This window comes from Prinia subflava, chromosome 7 (genome assembly GCF_021018805.1).
Source record: "Prinia subflava isolate CZ2003 ecotype Zambia chromosome 7, Cam_Psub_1.2, whole genome shotgun sequence".
Lineage (NCBI taxonomy): Eukaryota > Metazoa > Chordata > Aves > Passeriformes > Cisticolidae > Prinia > Prinia subflava.
The window spans coordinates 29,291,951-29,317,642 of record NC_086253.1 but is presented as its reverse complement, the minus strand read 5'-3'; the positions used below and the strand labels follow the sequence as shown (position 1 = coordinate 29,317,642).

The following is a 25,692-nucleotide window of genomic DNA, read 5'->3' as shown; positions in this document are numbered from 1 at the left end:
AAAAAAAAAGCATGTACTCCATAGAAGAGGGGCTGCTTTTTATCCTGGAATGACACAAATGTTGGAGGTTAGCACATTTTGCCCTATAGCACATTTTCTCCTATATATAGGAGCTGCTTTGCACCCGGTCTGACAAAAGAGGAATCCAAATTTGCGTCTTCATGAGTGACACAGCATGCAATAGGCTGAAAGGGCAGATGGCACAACCTCTCAGCTGCAGAGAGGGAATGAAGGATGGCATTGCCTGTACAGACAGTTCTTTGTAATTTGGCATTGCTACGCTTCTGCTGCTCTCTTCCCTTCATCTTGTGAAAGGACCCTGAAAATTGGAAATATTCCCACTCTTTGCAAGGATAAAACAAGACACTGGTCAGAACATTTCTTTTCCTTTCACTTAATTGTAAAGCTGGATTTCTACCCTAGAAGTCTGCTGCCAGGTTTCTGATGTGAGAATAGCTAGAAATAACTGAAAGACGGGGTAGCAACAGTGTAAACGGGGTTCTGGTGGTACATGCTACTTGTGTTCAGGAGAAATCATCCTACCTGTGTATCATGAAAACAGCCAAATAGATTTAACATCTCAGAAAAGAGCACTGCAATTCAATCTGCCGTTATTCTACTTTTTGTCCTGTGTGAGCTTAAATCTTGATTCCAAGTTATAAAGGATAGGCTGGAAATCACATATGCTGACTCACTGTGAATTGTTATGAGCAACTTAATAGCTTAGTCATCAAACATAGAAATACATTTGCAAAAGTATTGAAATCTGTGAAGAAGAATGAAGTGTAACAGAGCATAAATAAAATGCTCTTGTGTTTTTCTGAGATGAAGGTTTTGATTTTCATCTGATATCTGACAATTGCAAGAAAAGTACTGCCTCAAATATTGAAAAATAGTAGTGATAAAAAATAATCTTTTTTTATTTTATTTCCACCTAGAAATGAAAAGACACCCTGAAAAATAAATGTTCTCCAACATTTCAGTTACATCTCCCATAATAACAACATAAACCTATTGAAAGAGATAAGCAAAAAGTAAAAAATTATAATAATCATAATTTCAACATATTTAGCCATTTGTTTTAAAGTTAGTGGAGTCAGTAGAGTCAGTAGAGTTAGTAGAGTCAGTAGAGTCAGTAGGATGGGGACATATAGTTATGAGCAAAGATCATGTTTTCATTATCAGTTTGTGCCCAGGATTCCTGGCTATGTGTGAGAGGATGTGTTCATCAGCATTACTTCAGAAGACATATGCATATTTACACATAAAAATAACTTTTTCCTACATTTTTGCTCCATCTGTAGTTACATGAAAAAAAAAAGATTATCCAATGATCTTCATATGGGTTATCTTTGGATGATTAACGTTTATATTCAACTGGACTTACAAATAGCATGTTCTCCTGGTGAAAACAGGAAAATCCATATGTTAGGCCACTCAGGCACTGCTGGCTGGACACTGGGTAGGAATCAGACAAAAGACAGGCTGGATGCTGCTCAGCCTCCTAAGAAGGTCAGTGTTCCAGAACAAACCAGCTACAACCAGTGACCACCATGACAGAAACATTTAAAGTGTTTCCAGCTAGCTAGTTTCAGATGGAGAAACTCCTGAAGGTGCTATGTATTTGTGTTATATAAATATCAGAGGATTATTTCATATTTGTTCGTAACATTTCAATATGTAGACTTGCATAAAGTCAGAGAATATTTCAGAACACATATGTATTACTTTTACTATTATTAATTTATTCAGTTGTTCTTAAAAAATGGAAAAGTATATTCCTTGGATTTAGAGCACTATATTTAAATAAGATGTGATGAAAAGAAGTAGCAAAAAAAAAATAGGAAAAGAGTAGAGCAGGTTCTAAAAAATCTCTAACCAGGTTATTAGAATACATAGTTTAGACCAATGCACATTTTGCACTGGGTTTTCTTTAGTGGGTTTTCTTTCTTTTTACTTTGGACATGTCTCATTATTTTGCTCCCTGCAACTCCTAACCTCTGCCGATATTCCTCATACAAGGTAGGATTAATCCCTTTGGAAAAGAAGTGAGAAAAAGTAGGCTAGGATTATGGAAAAATATTAGCAGTAGTATAGAAGTTAGTAGAACAGTTAATACTCTGTCATTTCTGGATTAAACTTTCCATATCTAGCTTTGTGCTGTTTTCCTTTAAAAATGGATGACTACTATGATCAATCTTTGCTGTCAGAGATAACCCCATGCACACACTCTATATATTACGACCTGAATGAATGACTCATAAAAATCAGATAAAAAAACAGATGCTAATAATTTATTTAAACAGAGCCTTCTTGAAAAGGTTAACATGTCACATTTCATCTTCAGTCATAAACCCCCTATTTTTATAATCAGCAATATTGACTATCTGTTTTCCTTTTACTGGATGGGAATGAACACACAATAAGTATTAAAAATAGCCTAAAAATGAGCCTTTCTTCATTTGTGGAAAATGGTGTCTTGGCAATTATAGTAAAAGTTCTTAAAATGTATAAAGGTGCTGTATTTAAGCTCTTTCTACCGCCTCAAAATCCTTTATTTCCACCTCTTAGTTCAACCCATTCCAATACTGTGCCTCTAAAACTACTGTGTGCTGTGAAAAAATTTCAGACTCTTATTAGAGTTGCTACACATGAAGTGCTCTTGAACTGTCCTGGCATCTTATTTACATTTAGTTTATCTCTAAGAAAGATCTTTTGATCATTAAGGCTTTATATCATTTAAGTACAAAAAGCGGGAAAGTCTGAAATAAACTGTGCTACTCAATCCTAACTTGTGTGTGTTGCTTTGCTGGGAGAGCATCCTCTCTCTGCAGTTAGATGTTTGGTACTAGTAAGTGGTAATGCTCAGTTTTGCAGCTTTTATGTGCTTAGTACTCCAGAGGTATGTGCCACATACCTCTTAGCAGTCATCAATAGTAATTTATAGGGACTGGGTTTGAGGCAACAGACCTGCAGTGAACTGAAAAAAAACCCTTAGAACAACTCAGCCATTTTTTGTTGCAGGTTTACTAAACATTAAGTAGCAATGTAGAAGGGTATGGCAGCCTTCATCTGTCTTAAGGTGTTCAAGAAATTCCCAGTGTGTGGATGAGCTTGAGAGGAATGGTGAGATTGCAGAGCATTTCCTCATGAAACTTAAGAGTAATGCCTCACAGAGATTGAGCAAAATGGCTTCTTTCCAGACTTCATTTCTTAGAACAAAAATTATCTCCCTCCAGCACTAAGACTTGATTATGCCCTCAGATATGCACAGCCCTGAAAAGAGGAATAATTTATGCATTGAAAGGGCTGGCTGCAGCCTCCATGATGAACTGTTGTTCCTTAGAGATATCATCTTCCAAGAAGTGGTGCATTGTGCCAGTTATGCACGGTTGCTTCTGCACTTAAATATTTCCCTAAATGCAAGATAAGTTTGACCAGAAGTAACGCTGTGTTTCTACATTTAATTTTTATTTTAAATGCTGTCTTAGATGAACAGAATACTTTTTGATGATTTCAGCAAACCCAAAATTCATGCACTAAGTTTCAGCAGTATGTCTCCAGTAGTAACTTAGACCAATAACTTAACATATTAAAAAAAAAAAATTATCTGTGGAGTTTTGTATTGCCTCAAAAGACATATATGGGAACTCTGGACTGTGTTTGCCCACTGACAGGACTACAGCATACGGCCAGCTGCATTCAGTCCAGCAACAGAGATGATTTTTTTTTTTTTGGTATAATAAACAGAGCCAGATTCATACATTCCCCAATACCATTGACATGCTATTGTTTACAAGCTGTATTGCTGCTTGAAAGTATTAAAATAGATATAATTGCATATATGTGCATAAAGATTACAACAAGAATGTAATAGATGAACGCAGTAATTATAGCAATATAATATAAAAATTGTGTAGCAAGAAGTTTTTTGAGAACTGGACCTAACAAAGCCTGTTTTCCGTGGGATTTCTCTTATGGTTGACAGGCATTTTAACTGAATCAAAGGTTGCAAGATGAGCTTACCCCTAACTAGACAGCAGAGAATCCAATGAGGAGATAAAGGTAACTGCAAAAAAAGGGTTTTGTCAGGTTGTTTCCTGTTACATAAGAGAGGATTAGTAAGGGGCACCAAGTTTGACTGAGTAGTGTCTGATAGCAGCATAGTTATGCATAAAGCTTCTCACTGTTTTGCTATAGATTTCTGGATACCTACTAAAGTACACTGACTTCACCTGCAGATGTCCTTTCAGTGAAGGCATTAGCACAGCCTTTGTTCTCTCCCGTTTCAATTTTGCTTTTACAAGTATGTGGGAAGATCTATTTAAGACTTCAATTAATGCAGTTTGAAGTTGTTCATTACGTTCAAAGGTTGCTAATGGGGCTCAGAGAGATGTCCATGCACACATACAAACATGCAGCATCTCAAACCCCACAAATCCCTTACCCTCAGAAATCTGACTTACAAATATGTACAGATTGCCAACACACAGCACCCAGGTCTTTCTTGGTATCACTCTGAAATAGCTCTAGTTAACATTATAACACTGTTATGTTTACATTCAGAGCTGTAAAGTAACATGATTTTGTGAAAGTATGCTCCTCATCCAGAAATATTATTAATATTTGTGTAATAAATATTAATGTATACATGTATCTTTGCATGGCCCTTTTCAGATATTAAAAAGAAAAGGTCTCTGTCCTCAAGAGCTTTCAGTCCAAATATCATTGTTGTAAAAAGCACTTGCCTCCTGATGAAACTGAACCTTCTCTGAAACTATTTCCTTCCTATGGAAATGTCCAGCTTCTCTAAGCAGTGCTCTGGAATACCAATATTTTTTCCTACATGAAGTGGGATTTTTTTCCTGAATTCACAGCATATTTTTTTATTGTAGCTAAAAGTTTACAGATTTTTCAACCTAATTATACATTTGCATATTTACTCATTAAAGTGCCTGCATTGCTTGTTAGAGGTCAGTGAATAATTTTGCTAGGAAGTTTAGCTTTTCAGGAATCTGTAGGCATTAAAAATATGCATATGGATTATACATTACTAGAATATCTGAAATTATGAGATGCAGAAATATTGTGCTTTGTTGTTCTGGAAGTGTGAACATTCTTTTTTGAATACCCAAACTGTTGCGCTGCAATTTGGATTACTTTGTGATAATAGTTTGCAGACTCTTCAATTCATAAACTTACACAGATCTTTCCTGCACAATTTCTAATGCCTCAGGGAACTGTAAGTTTGATAGACAATATTTGAATATCAACTTCTAAGAGTGGACAAAATCGAAAGTAGTCATATTAAAATTTAAGTTCCTCTGTATGAGCTTATAAAAATGCCTTATACTGGAGTCATCACATGTAACTTTGTTTAATATGCAAAGTTAGTGGTGGAGACTGGAAAATGAGAAAGAAATGGCATAGGGATGGAGAAAAATGTGAAAAGTTATTTGGATTAGGTGCAATAGTGAGAAGGGCAAGCACAAAAGTTTTGGGAAGGAAAACCTGGCCTTCCCAGCCTAATTAAGTTAAACTACTTCATCTCCTAAGGCTTTTTTGTTATTAATTTGATCTAAATATTGCCTTTATTTCTCTGTCTTTCCTATTAGCCTTCAGATTTCATTCATACATTTCAAAGATCTGTAAAGTGTTCTAGGATGATGAAGAAGGGTGTCCTTTAAAAGGTTACATAACCCTCAAGTTATAGAGCAACATACTGTATGATGCTGTCACTATATTCATTTGTATCCATGATCATAATAATTCCAACTCAATGCAAATTCAGACCATCAGTCACAATGTATCTTTAAATATACCATTTTTTGCTCAATATAAAAGTACTTCTGCAGTGAGTAGAAGAATGAGATGAGTCTTAGACCTTTTTGTTACCAACAAATTTATTTGCTCACATGATAATGCTAAACATAACAGCTAATGGGAAACATTTATTTGCTCTCTGCTCTTTTTACTTATTCTAGTGTTAGAGTTCTTTATTATATCTCTTGAGCCCCAGGGCATAGTAATGGTTTACAGGCCCCTCTGCAGCCTTTGCTAGGCCAAAGAAAGTTATTCCTTCTGGCTTGAGATGGATTCTGAAGCATGGAAGACAGTTTGGTACCTTCAGCCCAATTGTTTTATGTTATTCCAAATACTCTTCCTGAGAGGCAACTATAATGTTACACACACATACCTGTGTTAGCCTGACAGTCGCTATTAAAAAAAAACCCAACAACTATATGTTGTGGAATACCATAAAAAAGCATTTTCAGGTATACAGATTTCCCTTTTAATTTGGGAAAAATTTAGTCATTATGTCTAAGATCTATATTACTACTCATCTCTTCTCATGTTTGATGCTGAATCTACATCCCTGGCCTGAAATGATGGGTTTGCGGGTCTAGGAGTTTTGGTGGGTTTCGGTTTCTTTGAAATGTAAAATCCCTATGAAATGTATCAAAAGAGTTATATTAGATTTTGAATTCTTACTAGCAGTACATTAGGAAACTTTCCACTCTTTTTTAAAAGGATGAGAAATGAGAAATAAGAAAGACTAACGCCTGTGGTTTCCCTATGATAGACTCCATCATTTTCCATGGTTTCATAATGATTTACAACTTTTTTCATATTCACATGTGTGACTCTGGCTTTAATTCAATTGTATTTGTATTAAGTTACTGAGTATGTGGCCCCAGGTTCAGTCACCTGAGGAACTCCAGTGCAGTCAGAAGGAAACTCCCCAAGACGATTCACACCTTTTCCAGAGAAGTGGTGTTTATCTTCCCACGTGGGCTATCAGAGAGCTTAAAGGCACCCAGTAAGTTATCTGTGCCTTGAGAAGACAAGCCCACTCCAGATGATCTTCTAGGTGACCCTGTCTTGGAAAGTCCTCTATTTGAGAAAAAGTGATTCCCAAAGATGAGATAGATGTGCTGATGAGAAGACAAAGCACTCTGTGCAATGTTGTTTGGGACATCGTGGCGCTCATTTCTCCGTCTCTGGAAAGAGAAAGAAATCACGATAGCTACCCACTACTGAAACTACTGTGCCTGTTTAAAAAAGCATGAGTCTGCTAAAAAGCTATACCTTCTTTACCTGCTCCATGCACAGATTCGAACTGCACTTGCTCAGTGTTTGGATGTACCACAGGGGGAGCTGGCTGCAATCTCTACATTAGCTTGCTAATACCTTATGATTATAAAAGTGCTTTTGCATATTTAGGAAAATATGCTCCCCTGTTGTTTCCATGCAGTCTTAAATGGCCGCAGAATTTAATTCTTTTAAGTTCAGGAGGCAACTTTTCTTTACTGGGTAAAATGCTGCTCTGATCTGAGTGACCATTGTGAAGTCTTCCATACGTTCTCTATCCTGCTCTTGTATTTCAGAATCCACTCTGCTAAAAAAATGTACAATGTACATCAGGAGAAAGCAAGTCTTTCTAGCCCAATTAAAAGGAAAAATAACCAGTCTAGAAGACTAACACCAAAAAATAACCTACACTTGACCTTAACCTAAGTCTAGTAGTTCAAAGTCGAGCACTCAGTTTTTAAGGATGCTTATTCTTCAAGGATTCTCCTGCCATACACCCTTTAATTATACTCGGACAACACAATTTTTATTATATTGGATTTATAATATTTCATTATGCTTACCAGGAAAGCCTTCCATACCAGGAAGGCTGGGGGACAAGAAAGACAAAGGACTAGGCATTTTCGCAGTGACTTCTTAGCAGGGAAAAAACCCCAAAACTGGGAAAATCAATTATCAGATGAATACATGAACAAAAGTGAAATAGTACCTAAGGTAGCTGGATTTACACAAAATAATATAATTCCTTCACTGGTCTACCACATGTTGACCTGCTGAATCAAGGGTCAAGGTCACTCCTTGGCGAGTTTGCAGACTGCTGCTTTCTTCAAGTTTTTTATTTCCAGACACTCATCTGAACCACATTCAGGAGTCATTTCCAGACCTCAGGTTCTGATTTGCTTAAAGATTTTCTGATTCCTTTTTGGATCTAGCCTTTTGGCTTGGCTTCAGTTTTTCCCCATATTAAGTTTGCAAAATTTTGTGTTGATACTTATGCCGAACACAGTTGTTAACAGTGTTGAATGAAACAGAAAGCATTCTTTAACAAAAATAATAATTCCACACCATATGCAACAACTTAGACATAGGGCCATGCTTGAATAAGGAGGATGAAAACGCCAGCCCTGTCTTGTGAATTAGAGACCTGCCACGAGAAGAAATGCCTTACAGATTATACACAAGATAAAAAAACCCTAAGATATCTGAAGCAATTAGAAGTTTGGTATTAATCAAGTTTGGCATGCCTGCCTTAGCAACAATAACCCAGAACTTTTAAAGCCACTTGTTAGCCTATATTAACTATGAGGAGTGAAACATATTTTAAAGGATTCTTCAAGGAACTGTCAAAATCAATTTCTTTTGTCTTGTTTACTAAGGAAGTTAAGCTTATATGAGTGCTTTTTCAATTTTCCTTGTCTCTCCCCTGAACTTTTGCCAAAATCAGCCAAATTCAGCAGAGGATTCTTAAATGTATCACATTGCCACAGATTTTGTGCCAATATCAAAACAAATTGAGGAGTGCAAGATCCACAAAATTCCACAGTCTAGGAGCAACAAGTCAGCAGAAGATCAAGGTGCTGCAGGTCTTTGGTCTTCTGTTTTTATAAAGTTGCATTTTGTTCAGCTACTTGTCGATCTATTAAGTGCCATGCAAAGAGGCATGGATCCAGGAAGAGGCTTAGGAGTCTTCTGGTTACCTAGTGGCACCAGCTAGGGGGTTACTTAGGGGCACCAAGGTGTTCTCAGGATATGTCCCCTGGTTGGTCTCACTCACTGGGGCAGTCCCTTCCTCTACCCACCCTGCTTATTGACACATTTTGAGAGACTTTGAAGCGTCTTCTGAGAGATGCCTTTCTCCAGCACGGTCTCTTACAGAGGTCTCTCCAGGTTTCTTATTTGGGGGCATGGGTGGATACAGTGGTATTTTTCTTTTAGGTGAAAACACTCTTAAATTTATATAGGTCTTACAGTGGCTTTAGAGTCCACTTTGACAATCTTTTAATTTAGATATGAGCATTCTGGTTTACATGGGAATGCCAGATAGAGTGTTCAGTCTTTACAAATTGCAATTCTTGGTTAATGATAATAATGATATTTACAATGCATCGACAATGAACCTGGAAGTCACGTACAATCTGTGCAAAGAGGAGAAATGTCATTTGCCTGCATCTGCCTTGCATCTATAGTTGTCCAGAAAATGAGGGCTATATCCAGTCTTCAGAAACAGCTATCAATGGCCATCACCCAGGGCTTAAGATACTAACCTTGAAGTGCTGGAAACTGCAAACAAGTCTATACTGAACTGGAAACAGAGTGTACACTTTGATCTATTAGGTGTGTCTACTTAAGTCAAATTATCAGGAGTATTAATCCTTTTTAAAGCAGAGTATAAAGCAGGGAACAGTACTAGAAAGTGATACTTCTGAGTTTGCCATTAATGGAGTTCATAAATAAGATCCCCAAAAGACGGTTAGCAGGAAGCCAAAAATCACAAAAATCTTCTCCAAAACTGCAAGTGACAGATTTATGAAAAAGGACTGTGATAAAATCTTGGTAGGGAGGAATATAAATTTTTAAATCTAATTTTGGTTCTCTTTGGAGTGATCTGAGAACTAGAAGACAGTGAATTCTTTGGAAAAGGGGATCAGTAAAAGTAACACCTTGAGAGAGTCTCAGACTTAATACATGTGTCATCGAAAGGCTGCTCGATCACAGCTGCAGCTCAATGATACACTAAACAGCTGCACAAAACTGCACACTACAAGCCAAAGATTGAGAAGTTCCACGCCACCTTATTAATTTAGGCGCACCTGCAGATATAAATATATATATTCATTTTTATACGGAATAATACATGCCTATCACACAAAGCAGTTACAAAACAGATACAAAGGAGTACTGGATTTTAAACTGGCGGCTGTGCCCGCTATTCAAACCCCCCGAGCACCAGCGAGAGGAGCCTTTGGGATGGTGTGGCAGCGGCCGGGGGAGGCGAGGCGGAGGGGAGCGGGGAGGCGGCGCTGAGAGCCGGGGCTGCTCGGGGAGGAATCGCTGCTGTGCCAGAGCTGGAGAAATCCCCTCGCGCGAGCCGAGAGGAGGGAAGTCAGTCACCTGGCGGAGAAGGACAGTAAAACAGGGACGGAGAGGGAAATCTCTGCCTCTCTCTCCCTTCTCTTCTGCAAGAGATCCACCTCCTGTTTTCCTCCCAACTCTTCCAGCATAACCTTCAAAGAAGACCATACCCTACAGACTTTCTTCTATTTTGTGTATGTGTGTGTATATTATTATTACTGATAGACTGTCTTTAGCTGCAAAACAATTTTTGAGCCTATGCAGGACTTGGGGGGTTTTGCTATGTTGCCAGCGAAATTGTTCATCGCTAATGTCTTGCGCTCACAGGGTGCTAAATTAGCTACCAGACTACACTGGTAGCACAACGGAGAAAGGCTCTTATCATAGACTGTTCTCTTCAGTTTGAACACATTTGCTTGAAATTTGCTGCATGATGCTGTCCAGGGAAGGATTTTTTCTCGGGATACAGCGATTCGCCGGTTTCTGAGCTTATTGCAGAAGAAAAAAAAAATCTTTAAACTGAGTGGATTTTTTTTTTCTCTCTCCTTTCATTGCCAGAGGACGCCAATCTCTTTCGCCAGGGAAGGATCACCTGTCGCTTTAATCCTTAAGGGAATTATTTTTTTAAAAAAATGAAAAATTTATTTATTTATTTATTTTAACCGGTGGAGGCGTGATCGCGGAGAATGAGACTGAGGGGAGCTGCCAGGGTTTGGAGGACAAGGCTGAGTTTAGGCTGGAAACTGAGAGACTAGATTTTTCCCCCTCCTCCCTTCATACCCCCCCCCCTTTGTTCTTCTTTATTTTTTTTGGCACAACTTCCGTAGTTTCCAGTCCGCTCCATTCAGTTTCGCTCTATGGACAGATCAGCAAACCTGGACGCGGAGGAGCTCAAGGTAGGCGACCCGCCGGGAGCCGTCGCTGTGGCTGGGGATGGATCCCCTCCTGCCCTCTCAGGCGCGGGGGCCGCACGGGGCCGCCTCAGCCCGGGCGGGGGGCGCGGAGCCGGGCCGGGGCCGCCTCAGCCCGGGAGGGGGGCGCGGAGCCGGGCCGGGGCCGCCTCAGCCCGGCCGGGGCGCCTCAGCTCGGGCCGGGGCCGCCTCAGCCCGGGCGGGCGGCGCGGAGCCGGGCGCAGCCGCCCCGCGGCGGGGGAAGCGCAGGAGGGCGGCTGCCCCGGCCGAGCGTGGCCGCTTCCCTTCTGCCTGCGCGGCCCACAGCATCGTCATGATAGTATTAATAGTAATAGTGGTGATGACGGTGGGAGTGCTGATGGTACTGCCCGTGTGCTCTCGGCTGTCCATGAGCACTGGGGCAGCGCCGGGGACAGCTGGGTGGAAGCGGCAACTGACCCGCGGCTTTCCCGGCAGAAGTTGGCTCTGAAGCCATTCTGGCCTGGGCATCTCCTCTTCTTCCTCTTCCTCCCCCCTTTGCCACCGGGAGCGACGGGAAAACCTTTCTCCGCCGCTCCACCCTCCCTCACGGCTCGCCCCAGCGCGGCGTCCGGTTCCCGCAGCCGAGCGAAGCTGAGACAGCGGCGCTGGATGCCGGGCCCGGGGGCCGCTGGTACAATCAAAGTTTGCATTAGGACGGAGCGAGCCGGGAGGATTGTGCTCCCCCCCGCCCCCGGCCCAGCTCTGGCTCCCTCCCCGCTGAAGGAACATGCCTGAGAACCTTGAGCATGCTCCTTTGCAGAGATGGAGCCTTCCTACACCTGCTGCCAACTCCCCCCAGCCGGCCCTGAGCGGAATTTGGCTCAAATCATCATCATCATCATCATCATCCTCTCATCATCATCCTAATGATAATAACATAAATCTCTCTATCAATCTATACGCGGCAAAGAGGGTGGCTGGCTCAGGAAGGCAGCAGAGAGGGAGCGGGCGCTTGGGGCGAGCCTAGCGGGGCCGCTGAGCCGGAGTGAAACGACGGCCAAGCCGGAGGGGCGGGACACACGCACACCTCGCCGGGGTGGCGGCGGAGGTAGCACCGAAGCAGCGATGAGAGCGGCAGGGGAGGGTAGCCTTCCTCCGCCGCCTCATGCACGGCCATCCGCGGGACACCCCCTCAGGACGCCGGCGTCCCCGCCGCCGCTGAGAAGGGCTTGCCTCTGGGAAGGTAAACTGGCGAGCGCTGAAGTGCTGCTGGGGCTCCCTTCCTTTCCCTATGAACGGGAGCTGAAAGTACTGAATAAATATATTCACTCCCCCAGTCTTGCTCGGAACTTCTACCAATCTCCTCAGGGAAAGGCACCCCAGGACTGTAGGGCTGTTTGAGTATTTGAGGTGACGGAAGCGCAGGAGAGGAATGACCATGAAACGATTTGCTCGAGAGCCGCTGATCCTCCCGGCGCTTCCCCGCCGCAAACGCTTCTGCCGGGGAGTCCTCTCCCTCCTGCCTCAGCCTGCACGGGATTCACAGGAGACAGCTGGTGCGGGGAAGGCAGGAGACGAGTCTTCCGATTAAGGGGGAGAAAAAAGTTTTATTGTGCCGGATTATTTTTAAAGGGTCTTTAAAGAAAATATGGTTATGCTACAAGAGGGCAGCACTTTCCATGAATTGTGTGAGGCACGTCCCGCTGTGATCAGGGCATCCAGCCTAGGCTGAAGAGCAGGGGTTTTCCAGCTATCCCGTAGTTATCTGCGCTGCAATTAGGACTCGTGTTGCAGCGTGTACAGGCTGAGCGACCTTGAGCAAAGAAGCAGCTGAGAAGTAAGCATCGGCAATTTCATCGTCTCCTCCCTACCTTTTCCGCTCATAAGGATGACAAAGCTTCCAAAGGAGGCATTTCTGCAGACGCTGTTAGGGTCTGGTCAGCTCTCCGGGACCAGCCGCTTTGGCACGGTGCACTTCCTGGCTTTCCCGGGTGTTTCGCGGATGTGCGGCCGCTGGCAGGGATCCCGCGGCGGGCGCGGAGCCGGGCGCTCGGCCGGCAGGGGGTGGTGCGGGCCCGGCCGCCGGCGCCGCGCCCGCCGGCAGCGGCTCCGCCCGCAGCGCTGGGCGTGCCGCGCCGCGGGCAGGAGCGCCTCCGCGCCCGGCTCCGCCGAGCTGGGGTTTCCTCTCAGTGCCAGCCGTCCGGCCGCTCCCCCACCAGCAGGAATACAAGGTGGGGGGCAAAGCTCATAGCGGTCTAGGAAGCTCCCTGCCCGTGACCTCGCTGTAAGTTAGGCACAGTAAATAGTATCACCCGTGTTGCTCCAAGTCGTGAAAGCTTTCATCAGTTTCTGGGTAGTTTCAGGAGGGGTGAAGTGCTGCACTCCTTTTCCCCCGGGCCGACACAGCTCCTTGCCAGGATAAAGAGACAGTCAGGGCACACAGACAGCAGGCAGCCAGAGGTCCGGAGGTGTCTGGGTGAGTGGACTCCCACACCACACTGCACGGAGGGCTCATGTCAATAATGTCAAATGTGGTAGCAGCTTGTCGCAGCAGAGCTTGCCAAGAATTTTGGAAATAGGCTGGACACTCTCTTTCTTGATACTGGGTTTTTCCTCTGCTATGACAAATATATACTAGTAAGCAAAAAAAACCAAAATAGTGACAATCTCCCTAAAAAAACAAAATCAAATGTGTTGTCTCTAAAGAAAATAGTAATAATAGTAATAGACACTGAAAATGTATACTATGTTATATATAAGGCTTCCATACATTTCAAATCAGGTATTAAATACAAATTCAAAATCTGTGTTATTTATTGCACTGATTGTAATGAATTCTGAACTATTTGTGTTGATAGTAGACGTTTTGAAAGGCGGTTTTATGAAAAGCTCAACAAGTATCATGTGTGCAACACCTGCTAATGAAGGAGGTGTGCTTCCCCTTACTAGTCTGTGCATGAAACCCTGAAGAAAGTAATCAGTATGGAAAGCAGACTGCTCTTCCAGAGGTTTTGAGCTGTTCTGGTTTTCCTTTGATCTGTCTCACATCTCTCAGATGCATACAAGAACTTTCCTCTGACTTTTTCACTCACAAGCCTGTGGGTTTTTTGTTTTAAAGGAGTAGTACACAAACTAAATAATTCTATCATAGCTGCACTGTAGTCTTGAGTTTAGTGTTGTGAAGAGCTTTCTTTTACCTAATGTATATTCAAGTCTATACCTACAATTTGAACATTCATTGAACTATGTGGTTGTATGAGCATTATGCATTTCATAGGCCTCGGTAGTTTGTATATGTATATAAAAGATGATAAATTAACTTGCTTTGCATTTAGTGTATTTTAAAACTGTGTTGAGGCATGTTGTTGCTTGAAATCGACCATCATTTGCAAAGAAGAGTTAGGAGGCATTTGTGTTTGCTGGACCCTGTTGACTTGTGATTTGCACTGATATTGGATAGATTATTACGGAATTTGTCCTTCACATTTGCTCATTCATTTGATGTATAATTCCTCTAATGTGTACCATGACTGTTTCTCTTATGTTTGTTTAGCAACCACAATTTTTGCATAGTCTTAGAGAGAGATAATATTCCTTGTAGTGTGTAAACCACTGGCACTTCTCTGGGAAGAAAGTTGGTTTGTAATTGAATGTATGATAACAGTGAGATTATTAATATGATGGATTAAAAAACATCCTGGAAGCCATTTATTACTTGAAGGCACTGCTTCAGTGAGAATTCTTCATTACAATCTAAAGATGTTTGATTAATAGTGTGCTTAAGTGTCTTGAAATTGCCACTTCTAATATGCAAAAGAATTAAACACTTTATTTCTGAATCATCTTGTAAATATTAGCTGAATTTCTTTATTTAGCTCATGAGAGAATATTTATAGTCTGTTTACAGTTTTACATTTCCTGGTGATATAAAACTACTGACTTAACATAGTGTGAAAGTGGTCACAGAAGAGGTTTTTGCCAAAGTAGTCTTCCAATGCAATTTATGTAATTTGTAAAATATCTAATAAGGAAACCACAAAAATTTAAAGAAGGGGTAATTTTGTGGTCTTCAACATGTAAATCACTTCAGTATTTAAGTTAACAGGAGAATACCCTGAGGAATTCTGTAATTCTTTTATTTATTTATGTTTTAAAAGAAGGAGCCAGAGAAGTTAATGTGCTTGGTGTGGTGTGGGAGGACTTTGGATGAGTTTAGGTAGGTGGTTTTATTTCTGTTTAAAGTCAGTCCCTCTATAATGGGAAGTGTAGTACTCTGTAACACTCAACAGCCTCTTATGCAAGTCTGTTTCATTTATTAAAGTCTTCTGCTTGGGACATGGACATCTTAGTGTGGATATTAAGGGATTTGTCTTTTAAATTCAAAACCTTCTCTCTCCTATCCTTCTTTAGTACAGTCCTCCAAGAAACCTTCATGGTTTACTGGGGTCCTTTTAGCAATGCTCAATAAAGACAATTAACCTTTGCATTCACAGTCAAAGCATTCATTCTTTAAACCATTCTTCATGGAAGGTCAAGCTGAAATGGTTTTAAAATAATATACATGCAAATTTCTTTTCTCTGTGTTCCTGTTGTGGGATTTCCTCTCCATCTCTCAATATGTATGAAGACTAGACATAGTTCAGGAAGCTGGAGAGAATTCTGTGCATAAGATATAGTTGTTCAGCAGACATAGAAAAAAGGTCAAGACGATGGCAATGCTCTCACTATACACTTTAGAAATCATTCCTGTACCATCACTGCAGAGAATCTGTATAACCTGTGGCCGAGCTTTTTGACATTGTACATTACAGCTTTCCTAAGCTCAACACACTTAAAATGGAAAACACATCAAAACCTGAAAGCTTGGTTAAAGGGAAAAAACCACTTTGTCTTCCTGTTCTTCATGGTTTCTGGAAAAATACCGTGTTTTCCTCTGGCACTGTATTTTGCACTTAAAAAAAATAGATGAAAGATATTTACATAAAGGTTAGCCACGTATTTCTTTCTTCCTGAAATGGAAGCGCTTAGTGTGTGTGATGCTGCTGTAAGTTGGGTTGTTTCTATAGGTCTGAATGTAAGATTTGAAGACAATGTATAACTCATGCTAGAGCCTTTCAAAGATAAATCTGTATTGTGAAGACACATTTGTGAATCCCAGTCATGCTTTTGTGTTATGTTCCTTAACCTTTTGGAGATTGATACTGTTTTCCTATCTTCCTGATTAAGTCCAGGAGTAAGAGTGCTTTACTTAAAGTGTTATGGCAAAAATGTCACAAGAGACATTTCCTGTGAAATCATTTCACCTTATGGTATTTTATATAAATTTTGTAAATCCATATCTGATGTAGTTGTTTCTGTGTCCTCTAAAGATACAGCATTCCAAAGGACAAAGATAAGGATTCAAATAATACTAATAAAAAAGGCACTCTGGGTTACGAAGAGACACATTTTCTACTTTGACATGGAAGTTCCCCAAAGGGAAAGTACTGTCATTTTCTTCTCTTCTTCAAAAGAAACCTGGAAAACATAGCTTAGAAGTTGTACTAGTTCCTTTATTTTGAAACTCTTTGTACATTTAAAGAGCTTACAGAAATGTTCTTAACACTCTGTTGTACTTTTGACTGCAGCCATGTATAATGCATTGTAAAGCCAGAATTACTTAGTCCAAGAAGGAAGACACATTTATCTACTAAGCCATCTGATCCTTTGCTAATTCTTAGATATTACAGTTTAACTCTTTGATCCACAACAAAACCCGTCTTGGTGAAGAAGGATGTTGTGAGGTTGCTATCCATGAGCACTGGGTTTTTGTCCCTTGTCACAAGAAGGAATGACTGTTGGCTAAGCCACAGCAGTGAGAGGCACAAAATGTGAGGCTTTATTCTCAGCAGTATTACTGCAGCTAATCACACAAGGCCAGATTTACAGAGGTACTAAGTCAAAGCAAGCTTCTGGTGTTCAGCAACTTTAATAAAAAAAGTGTTCTTTCTGTACCTACCTTCTTATACCTCTAGCTAACTCATTAAGGAGGATTATGTGATATAAACTGTGTGCAACTGCAGTTGAAATGTAATAAATGGGACCAGAATATCTTTTTCTGCAATTAAAAATTAGCAGTGCTTTGTTGAATCACTGCAGTTCCATCAGCAGAAGCACATCAGTGATATGCCTAAAAATTGGTGCCATAAGGAGAAGAAAGCCTCAGCCATAAAAATCTGGCCTTCAGCCATATATCTCTGTTTTAGCAGCTCTCTTCAGTTCATGTGGGCAGCATGGTCTGGAATTTATAGGTTCTACCTTCCTGCTCCTACAACTGTTGAACAAATTATGATAGTAAACAGAGGCTGCCACTACTGAAAAATCACATCCCTTCCAGTTTGTATTAAGGTACGAGTGTACATTTAATGGTAGCATATAAAGTGAAAACGGAATTAATTTTAATTTGTGTTTTCAAAATGCATTGTTCTTTGTGCCATTATCAGGGTGGAGAGTACAGATTGTTGGACCAGATCCACAAAGGCATTTTTATTTTCGCTTTTCAAGATGGGGGTTGATGATACTTCAGCTTCTCAGTTAGGTATGTCGTCTTCTACACAAAATTGTTCATTAGTTATTTTGAGTGGGATTCAAGAAAGGGGGAAAACTTCCTCACTTCCTACTGAACACAAGGAGTGCAATTTCCCAGGTATGCTGGGACCTGTAGCTGAGAAAGTAATGCTGCAAGCCACTGAAGTTACAGAAAGCATTCTTTCTAAATGAAGTTAATTAGTAATACTAAATTTTATTATTTCTAGCTAAAGCTAGCCCACGTGCACAAAGCATTTTGTAAAGCTCAGCCCTTTGATTGAAGACAAGTGAATGAACTGTTTTTGAGGAAGGTTTAGTGTTTGCTCAACTTAGACTTCCATTTAACAAATTTCCAGCATATGTGAAACAAAACTCAAAGTAAAGAATCAATAGAACCTTTGCTGCCTTTATAAACTAGTTAGTTTCTGAACATAGATCAACAGATGACAAAGATTGAAAGGCAGTCTAAAACTTCATGAGCTACCTATAATAAAGGGGAAGAGAGCTAGTTGGATTAAGCCTCAGAATCTGGGTTTTACGTCACCTTCAATTTAAAGCCTTATATTGGAAAGGGTGTTAAACCTGCACTCAGAAAGGTGCTTAACAGCCACACGTCCAGCCTGCCTGCTCTGTGCTGAGGGGGTCAGGGCTGGGCAGCCCCCTCTCCACTGTCTCATGCACTTGAGGCATGGGCAAAACCGGGATTTGATTGTAGGTGGCTTTGGAAGTAGGCAAGCTATTACTAGGTTCACTAGGAGAGTTCCAAGTCCTGTTTTCCAGGAATATTTATTATTTCCCTTAGGAACTGCTACAGGGAAGGTGCCTACAGTGTAACAGAGACTGTCCCACAAAGGAATCCACAGAGATGCCACTTCAGCCACAAGACATGAAGCGTTTCAGTCTTCCCTGGTCATGCTGCTTAGTCAGATCACACTGAAACACAGTTGCTTGCACATGCTTACCATCTGGACTAAGAGGAGTATTTTATGATTTATCCTGCTTTAGGGCCATTGATACCTATCCCCCAGATATTCTGAGTTCTTCTGGGGACCTCAATAAGGGTGCTCAAAGGTGATTTCTTTGCAAAACTGGGTTTAGCACACAAGAGTGACCCCAGTGGCTTTCACTGGGCAAGTGGCAAAATGAGGTAAAAAAGGACTGGGTCTTCCTTTTAATGTGATTTTTTTTTTTACTATTAGCTTAAGTTACGTGTATCTTAAACAATAACAGGAGACTGTAACTCAACTTGGAGGGGTTGGTTCTATTTGAATAAAGGACTGAGCCAGTTTTCTGTATTCAAAGTGATTGCTTGGTCATGACAGTCCTGTAGAACTTTTGAAAGTTTTAAGGGTGTGAATTGCATTCCATACAGAAAATTCTGATACATAAGAATTCAGTCTGTGCTTTTTTTCACCTTTTTGTTGTTGTTGTAGTTGTAATTTGTCTTAGGTAATTCAGGAGTCACCCTGCTGAGCAGGCTGGCTGCTGTAAATCCCATTCACCACATAATATATGTGTGAGGAAGGAAGGTGAATAATCTATGCCTCAATAAATGGCAGAGAGAATTTCAGAATGCATTACAAAAAGACTTGAAGTTTTTCCAAGAAGATTACTTAGCTTTAAAGCTGAAACTCATGGCATCATTTATTACTATAAATAGTTTGAAAATTAGCTCTGAATAAGTACAAACTAGGAGACACTCACTGTAAAAATCCATTCCTCCAAAATGACACAAAATCTTAATCCTCTCAGAAGTTTAGGACAAAAATTCAGGAAAAAAAAACCAAACAAAAACAACAACAACAACAAAAAAACAACCCAAAAAACAACCCAAACCCAAAAAAAAACCCGAAAAAAAAGAGACAAAATTTGGGATCAAGATCCATCTGGTTTTTTTGAGTCATCACCAACAGATGGTAAATACTCTATAGAAATCAGTCAGCTGGGTTACTCCAGTTTATGGGGTTCCTAAGGCATCTACACTTACTCCTAACATCTAATATTCTTTGTCAGAACCTCATTTCCCTCTGAAGATTCTGACAGGTACCAGCACACAGGCTTGTGTGTAACTATGCATTTTGATCCAGCTTGGTAATAATTGTCTTCCCTTTTATTTCTTCTGAAACAATAGGATTTAGTCCTAGCACAAGACTGCCTAGCTGTGTCAAGCTTTACAGGTTATTTCAGGAATAGATGGCAACAAGCTGGTAATGACTGTCACTTCCTGTAGGATTCGAGTTGACATTGACTATTTCAGATACACATCAGTTTAGAAATATTCTATGTGCCATTTCCCAATGACTCCTGCAGTTGAACAGACATGCGATGAATGCAAAAACTGCCCATCGTATAGACTCATGTTCCCACTTAATCTTCATGCAGAGAAAATTATTCTTCTATTTCATCAATGTTTTATTAGATTTTCCTGAACAATCTGGCAGAAGAATATAATTTTTCAGAAACTAACAAGTTACTTAGCGCGTGCTGTTTCCCCGATACTGGCACTGACATTGTCATTTCTGTAAGTATATCTTGTTTTCAAGAGAGTGAGTTACTATTTTTAGAATTGATCTCTTACCTTTCTTTGTTTCTCCCCCAACTCACTAGGTGCAAGTGAGTATGCGATTGGAAATTGATCTCTTTGTTCAGAAGATACCTCTCTCTAGTTAAACTCCCTGTTTTTTTCAGTATTATTTTAGGTGAGGTAGATAACATTCATTGTTCATGCAAATATGTAATCTACTCAGTCTAGCAAGACCACTTGCGCAATTGCTTAATAAAATGATGAGATTGTGAGTAGTCTCTGTGTCTCTTGATAGAATTTTCATCATACTGCTGACAGGCATAAAACAGAAGGCACCCTTTGCTGAGGTCCTGTCTATCTTATTGAACGAGGACTTTTGCAAGCCTTGATCAATCAATGAATGTACCTAGTAGGCAGAAAATTGCAGCATGATGAGCAGAGCAAAGAGGGAGCACTAGGGAAGCTGTGCTGAAGCCTATCACCTGATATGTCAAGAGTTATAGATTATGTTGAGTAAAATTTATTTTGGATTTGAGTGTACGCTGCTGCATCAGACTACAATGCTGTTACTTTGTAATAGACACGCAGAGCTTGCCAATGCAGTTTTAGAACAGCCAAGTGGAATGTAAAGATTTGAAGCTGAAAGGGAAGGCTGAGGGGTGCAATAATAAATGACAGCACAGTTACGGTGTGCTGAGGTGGTGACAAACTGAATCAAAAGGGTTGTTTAGGTCTCTGCACTGTTGCTGATGCCTCATGGACATACCTTAATTATTCAGTTATTATTACTAAATCTTGCAATTTTTAAGACAAAGCAGAACCCTGTGTTTTGTGCTAATATTAATATTTAGTAAGTAACATGTCTATGGCAAATGCAACATTCAAAGTATCTGGAAAAAAAATGAGTGAAATTTATTTGTTGAGGTGCTAGAAAAGTCAAATGACTTACTCAGGTGCATAGGAGGTGATTGGGCCAGAAAAATCTCAAAACCTACGAATGCAGATGAAACTACGATCCCAGTGGAATGTTACCACTGAATTGGTATGCAGTGTGTTTTGTGATTTACTTGCAGTTGACAAAGCATCTTTGTGCGTGGATTCATTTACATTTTAAATTATGGATTTCTTTAATAATTGATAAAAAGGCCAGAATATCTTATAGCACTGATATTCACTTCATGCATCTTGTGACTCCTTCCAGATAAAGCCAGTAGCATGAAGAAGGAAACTGGAGAGACAAGAAGATGCAAATCTACTGAAAGAAGCCAATAGCACCATGTGAGCCAAATGAAGGTGCCTTCCACTGTCTTGCCAAAGTCAGTTTGACACAGTTCTGTGCTCTTCTCTCACCCTTGTTTGACCTGCCAGCCAATTGCACAGACTGACTGAGCAATTTTTCTAGCAGCAATAAAGTGCCATAAATTTTAGTTTTAGGAGACCCAAACACTTTCAAAGAAAATCCAAAATACAATACAGCGGACTCAGCAGTGGTGCAGAGGTAGTGCAGGGGTAGCCCCCCTCTGTTGGGGGGGCTGGCAGTGGCAGCTGGTAGCTGAAGCATCTTCAGTTGGATCATCCCTCACAAAGCAGAGTGGTTGTAACAGTGTTAAGTGCCCATTCTGAGTATGAGATTTTCCAGACTTGTGTAAGCTGAATTGCCACTATTGACATTATTCCAAAATGTGGCCCAAGAATCATGGCATGAAGGCAGATGTTTGGATCACAATACACAAAGTGCCTGCTTGCTCTAGATGATTATGATGGTGGTTTTATTTCTTGCTTTTTTAATTATTTGCCTTAATTTTTTTTCTTCTGATCTTATAAACCGAAAAAAAAATTGTGAAAGTTTCACTATGAAAATACTGTTTTCTACATGAGGAGGTTAAATACTTATTTCCAGTTCAAATAAACCCTACTTTCCCTTACCTTGCAATGATTTGATGCTCACTCATACGTATTTTTACCCCAGTAACATACAAAGAATTGTTTTTTATGAAATTATTATCTGAAACAGATTTAAATGTAACCTTATAGCATAAAATATGAAGCAAGAAAAACAGGATTAAACTTTTAAACCAGTCAGTTTTATTCTGAACACAGCAATTGCTTCTGCTGTTAGCAGTGTTAGCAGGAATAAAGTTTACTGCTGTTGGAAACTTGTAAAAAGTCAGATGTGTTCCTGTAAAATGCCTTGTCAACTGCAAGTAAACCAGACCACTCATTTCAAGAACCAAACATCTCCTTATTTTAGTGTTCATAAGGTTTGTGTCCTAAACACCTGCTCCGAAGTAGTTACAACAACATGAATTGAACTAAGAGAAGGAAATGCTGTATTCCTAAATGACAAAAAAATCTTGCTTTTTGACCTTCTGAATCACCTCAGCCAGAATACACAAGATTCAGCTGTTTATCTCATGGGGAGCCTAGGCATGCCTATATCCAATGTTGACCTAAGATTAATATGGATGTCTTTGTAATTATTACATCTGAATAAAACTAATCCTTATATTCATATAAGTTGTATCACAATTAAGTCTTAATGACAGATACAATCCCAGCTTTTTATTGAAAAAACCCCAAAACATTCTGTGAACTTATCAAGGGAAGAGAAGACAGGAGGAGGATTAATTATTTGTTTGTTCAATTTATTGTATTTTAATCTAGAGCAAATTAAAATAACTAATTTTTTAAAAATCTACCTTTAGAAAACATAGGTTTTTAAAAAAGGTAAATTGTAATGCATCCCTCATGCAACAGTCTGTATCCATATCACTTTGATGGGTAGTCTGCTTCTATTGGCATTCTTGTGAAGAAACAAAACAAATTAAAACCTCAAAGCTGTAAACTTTTACAGTCCATGGCTAAGGATGAAGTGGTAGTGCTGCTTACTGGGATAAATCAGGTGCTACTAAGAAAATTTCAATACCAAAGGGTAATAATATCATCGGTAGCTCTTGAAAGAGACCTGACTGCCTAAAGGCAACTTAATTTTAAACACTGAGACAAGTCAATCAGCACACACCTAAAAATATGCATTGAGGGAAGCAGTTTGCATACATTAGAGGCTAGTTTTTTCTTTCTAACCTGTGAGATCTTGAATTCTTTTGTTTGCTTATTCAAGAACTTAAGCACAGGTGTATTACTTTGTAGAGTATGGGTCTGCTTGTTGGTGGTTACTTAGTAGAGAAAGAGAGTTTCCAGGGGAAGGAGACTGAGAAAAAGCCTTCTACTCGAGACTCTATGCTTTCTGTCCTAGTTAAAACATCCTTCTCACAAGACTGTCTGGGGATAGGGGGATGGTGATGATCTGGAAATGTAAATGTCAGCTCAGCCAATGTCCATTGACTGTGGCCTGAGAGGTTAGAAGGTGGGCCCATTTCCCTTTTTTACATTTTGCAGTAGCAGAGCTGATAGCTGGTAGCATTTTAAGTCATTAAGGGCACGGTGGAAAACGAAATACTGAGATGCCAGTAAAGCTATCTCAGTGCGTTTGGTAACACTGTCCTGTATCATGACTAAATGGATGTTTCTGATTCTGACCAAATGCCAACAGTTTTGGCAAGGCTGTATCAAGGACAAAAAAAAAAAATCTATGGAATTTAACCTTTTTTTTTTTTTTAATTAAAATGTCTTTTATGAGGTCCAAGTATATTTTGTGTTTCATGGTGCAGGGAGGAACCCATTTTCACTTGACACTCTTTGTTACTCGTTGTGCTTTGAATATACTCTGATTAGATTTATTATGTAAATATCCACATAGGCTGGTAGAAAAGGATCTTTTCATGATCACAGCATAAATTACAAAAAGTATTATTTCCTAGACATCTATTGGACTGTCAACCTCTTGAAATAAAATAACTCTTGTCCTTTTAAGTCACATGGAAGTATACAATTTCTGGATGACAATATGGTTGTCCATTGACTCCTGTAAAGAAATACAGCAAACCTGATTTTAGGTGTGGTTTAGAACATAATGAATACAGGGAAGTTACGCTTCCATGAAGGGCATTTGTCTCTAATCTTTCCTGAAGAGTTGTTTTTTAAGGCTGTCACTAGCTAGGCCAAATAATTAATACTGCAGCAAAATATCAGTGAAAAAAAATAGTTGGTGACAAAATACCATATTGAAGAATCATAGAATAGCTCAGATTTTAAAGAGACCTTTAAAAGTCATCTGATCCAGCCCTTCTGCAAATAACGAGAACATCTTCAACTGAACTAGGCCGTTCTGGGTCCCATTGAAACGGACCTTGACTATTTCCAGGGATGGGACAACTACCACCTCTCTGGACAATCTGTCCCAGTGTTTCACCATTCTTTTTGTAAAAGACATTTTCCTCATATCTAATATGAATCCTTACCACTCATCCATCCTTCTTATAAGCCCCTTTTAAGTACTGAAAGATCACAGTAAGTCTTCTCCAGAGCCTTCTCCAGGCTGAGCAAACCCAGCTGTCTCAGCCTGTCCTCATAGAAAGGGATGCTGCAGCCCTTTGATCGTTTCCATGACCCTCTCCAACATGTCTGTGTCCTTCTGTGCCAAAGACGGTAGATCTGGATGCAGCACTCCATGGGGTGATGGGGTCTCATCAGAGGGGAGTAAAGGCCCTGTTGGCCATGTTGCTTCTGATGCAGCCCAGGATGCCTGTTCGTACTCTGGGCTGGGGCACACATGGCCAGCTCATACCCGTGGGATGCCTGTTCAAGGTCTTCCTTCAGTTCTTTCAACTATGGGATATGAGCACACACACCTAGGTCTCTTCCTGAAGAAGCAGTATGGGATAGGCTGACTCATCTGAAGTGATCATCAGGTACACCATGCCTCATCTCTGAAAGAGGTTACAGTAAAGAGATACACCTCTGAGTCAGGGATTGCCTTGCCTGCTTTCTGCCTTAGTCCCTCCACCACTGAGGTTTCTATGGCACAGAAATTGATGTTAAAATTAATATATTGCATCACGTGTTCAGAGAAATTTAAAATTTGCTTCTGGGAAATCATTTTGTTTCCTCTCTTCTCTAGAAAGGCAAGATCTGCTTGAGACATTTGTTTATCTGCAAAATTAAAGGGAATAGCATGTTCTGTTTTCCAAATACATAAGTGGGAAAATACTTACCTTCAATAGCTTGCAGTTCATATGGATGAAGAGGACAAAACGTAATTAGTATACTACAGGGTTTTGATTCTGCTTATTTTTTATTTTCCATTGCTTTTTTTTTTTTTTTTTTTTACCTTACCCCTTCTGATTTAGCTTTGTGGCCCTTCAGTAGTTTTTTGAAAAACTTCCCTAAATAAAGATTTTTGCTGGGCAGCCTGCAGATTTAAAATACTATATTAGCTGAACCAAAGACATTGTTCTCTTTGAGTTCTGCTTTACTCTAAGTATAATAATTCAATCCTCTTCCAAGTAATGTATGTATTAAAAAGTGTCTATGTGTACATATAGGGCCATATGTATGTACAGCTTTTATAAGACTCTTATTTTTCATTTTCTCCCAATTCAAGTTTTAAAACTTTTTGTCAACAGTGTTATAAGAGCTGTGGTATTGTAGTTATAGACTCTCTTG

General features: G+C 40.1%; 1 protein-coding gene across 5 annotated transcripts in view; it reads left to right on the top strand.

Moving 5' to 3' along the window:
* The first annotated feature begins 7,048 nt into the window (after positions 1-7,048).
* SGCZ (sarcoglycan zeta) overlaps positions 7,049-25,692 on the top strand; it is a 445,512-nt gene continuing 426,868 nt past the window's right edge. For 2 of the 5 annotated variants that reach the window (XM_063402017.1, XM_063402018.1), the window contains exon 1: positions 7,050-11,060. Coding sequence is in view for 1 of the 5 variants with exons in the window: in XM_063402015.1 (XP_063258085.1) it covers positions 11,022-11,060 (39 nt within the window). In the remaining 4 variants the exon portion in view is untranslated. Of the gene's footprint in view, positions 11,061-25,692 lie in introns of all 5 variants that reach the window. The other 3 variants (XM_063402015.1, XM_063402016.1, XM_063402019.1) reach the window with 3 other exon arrangements.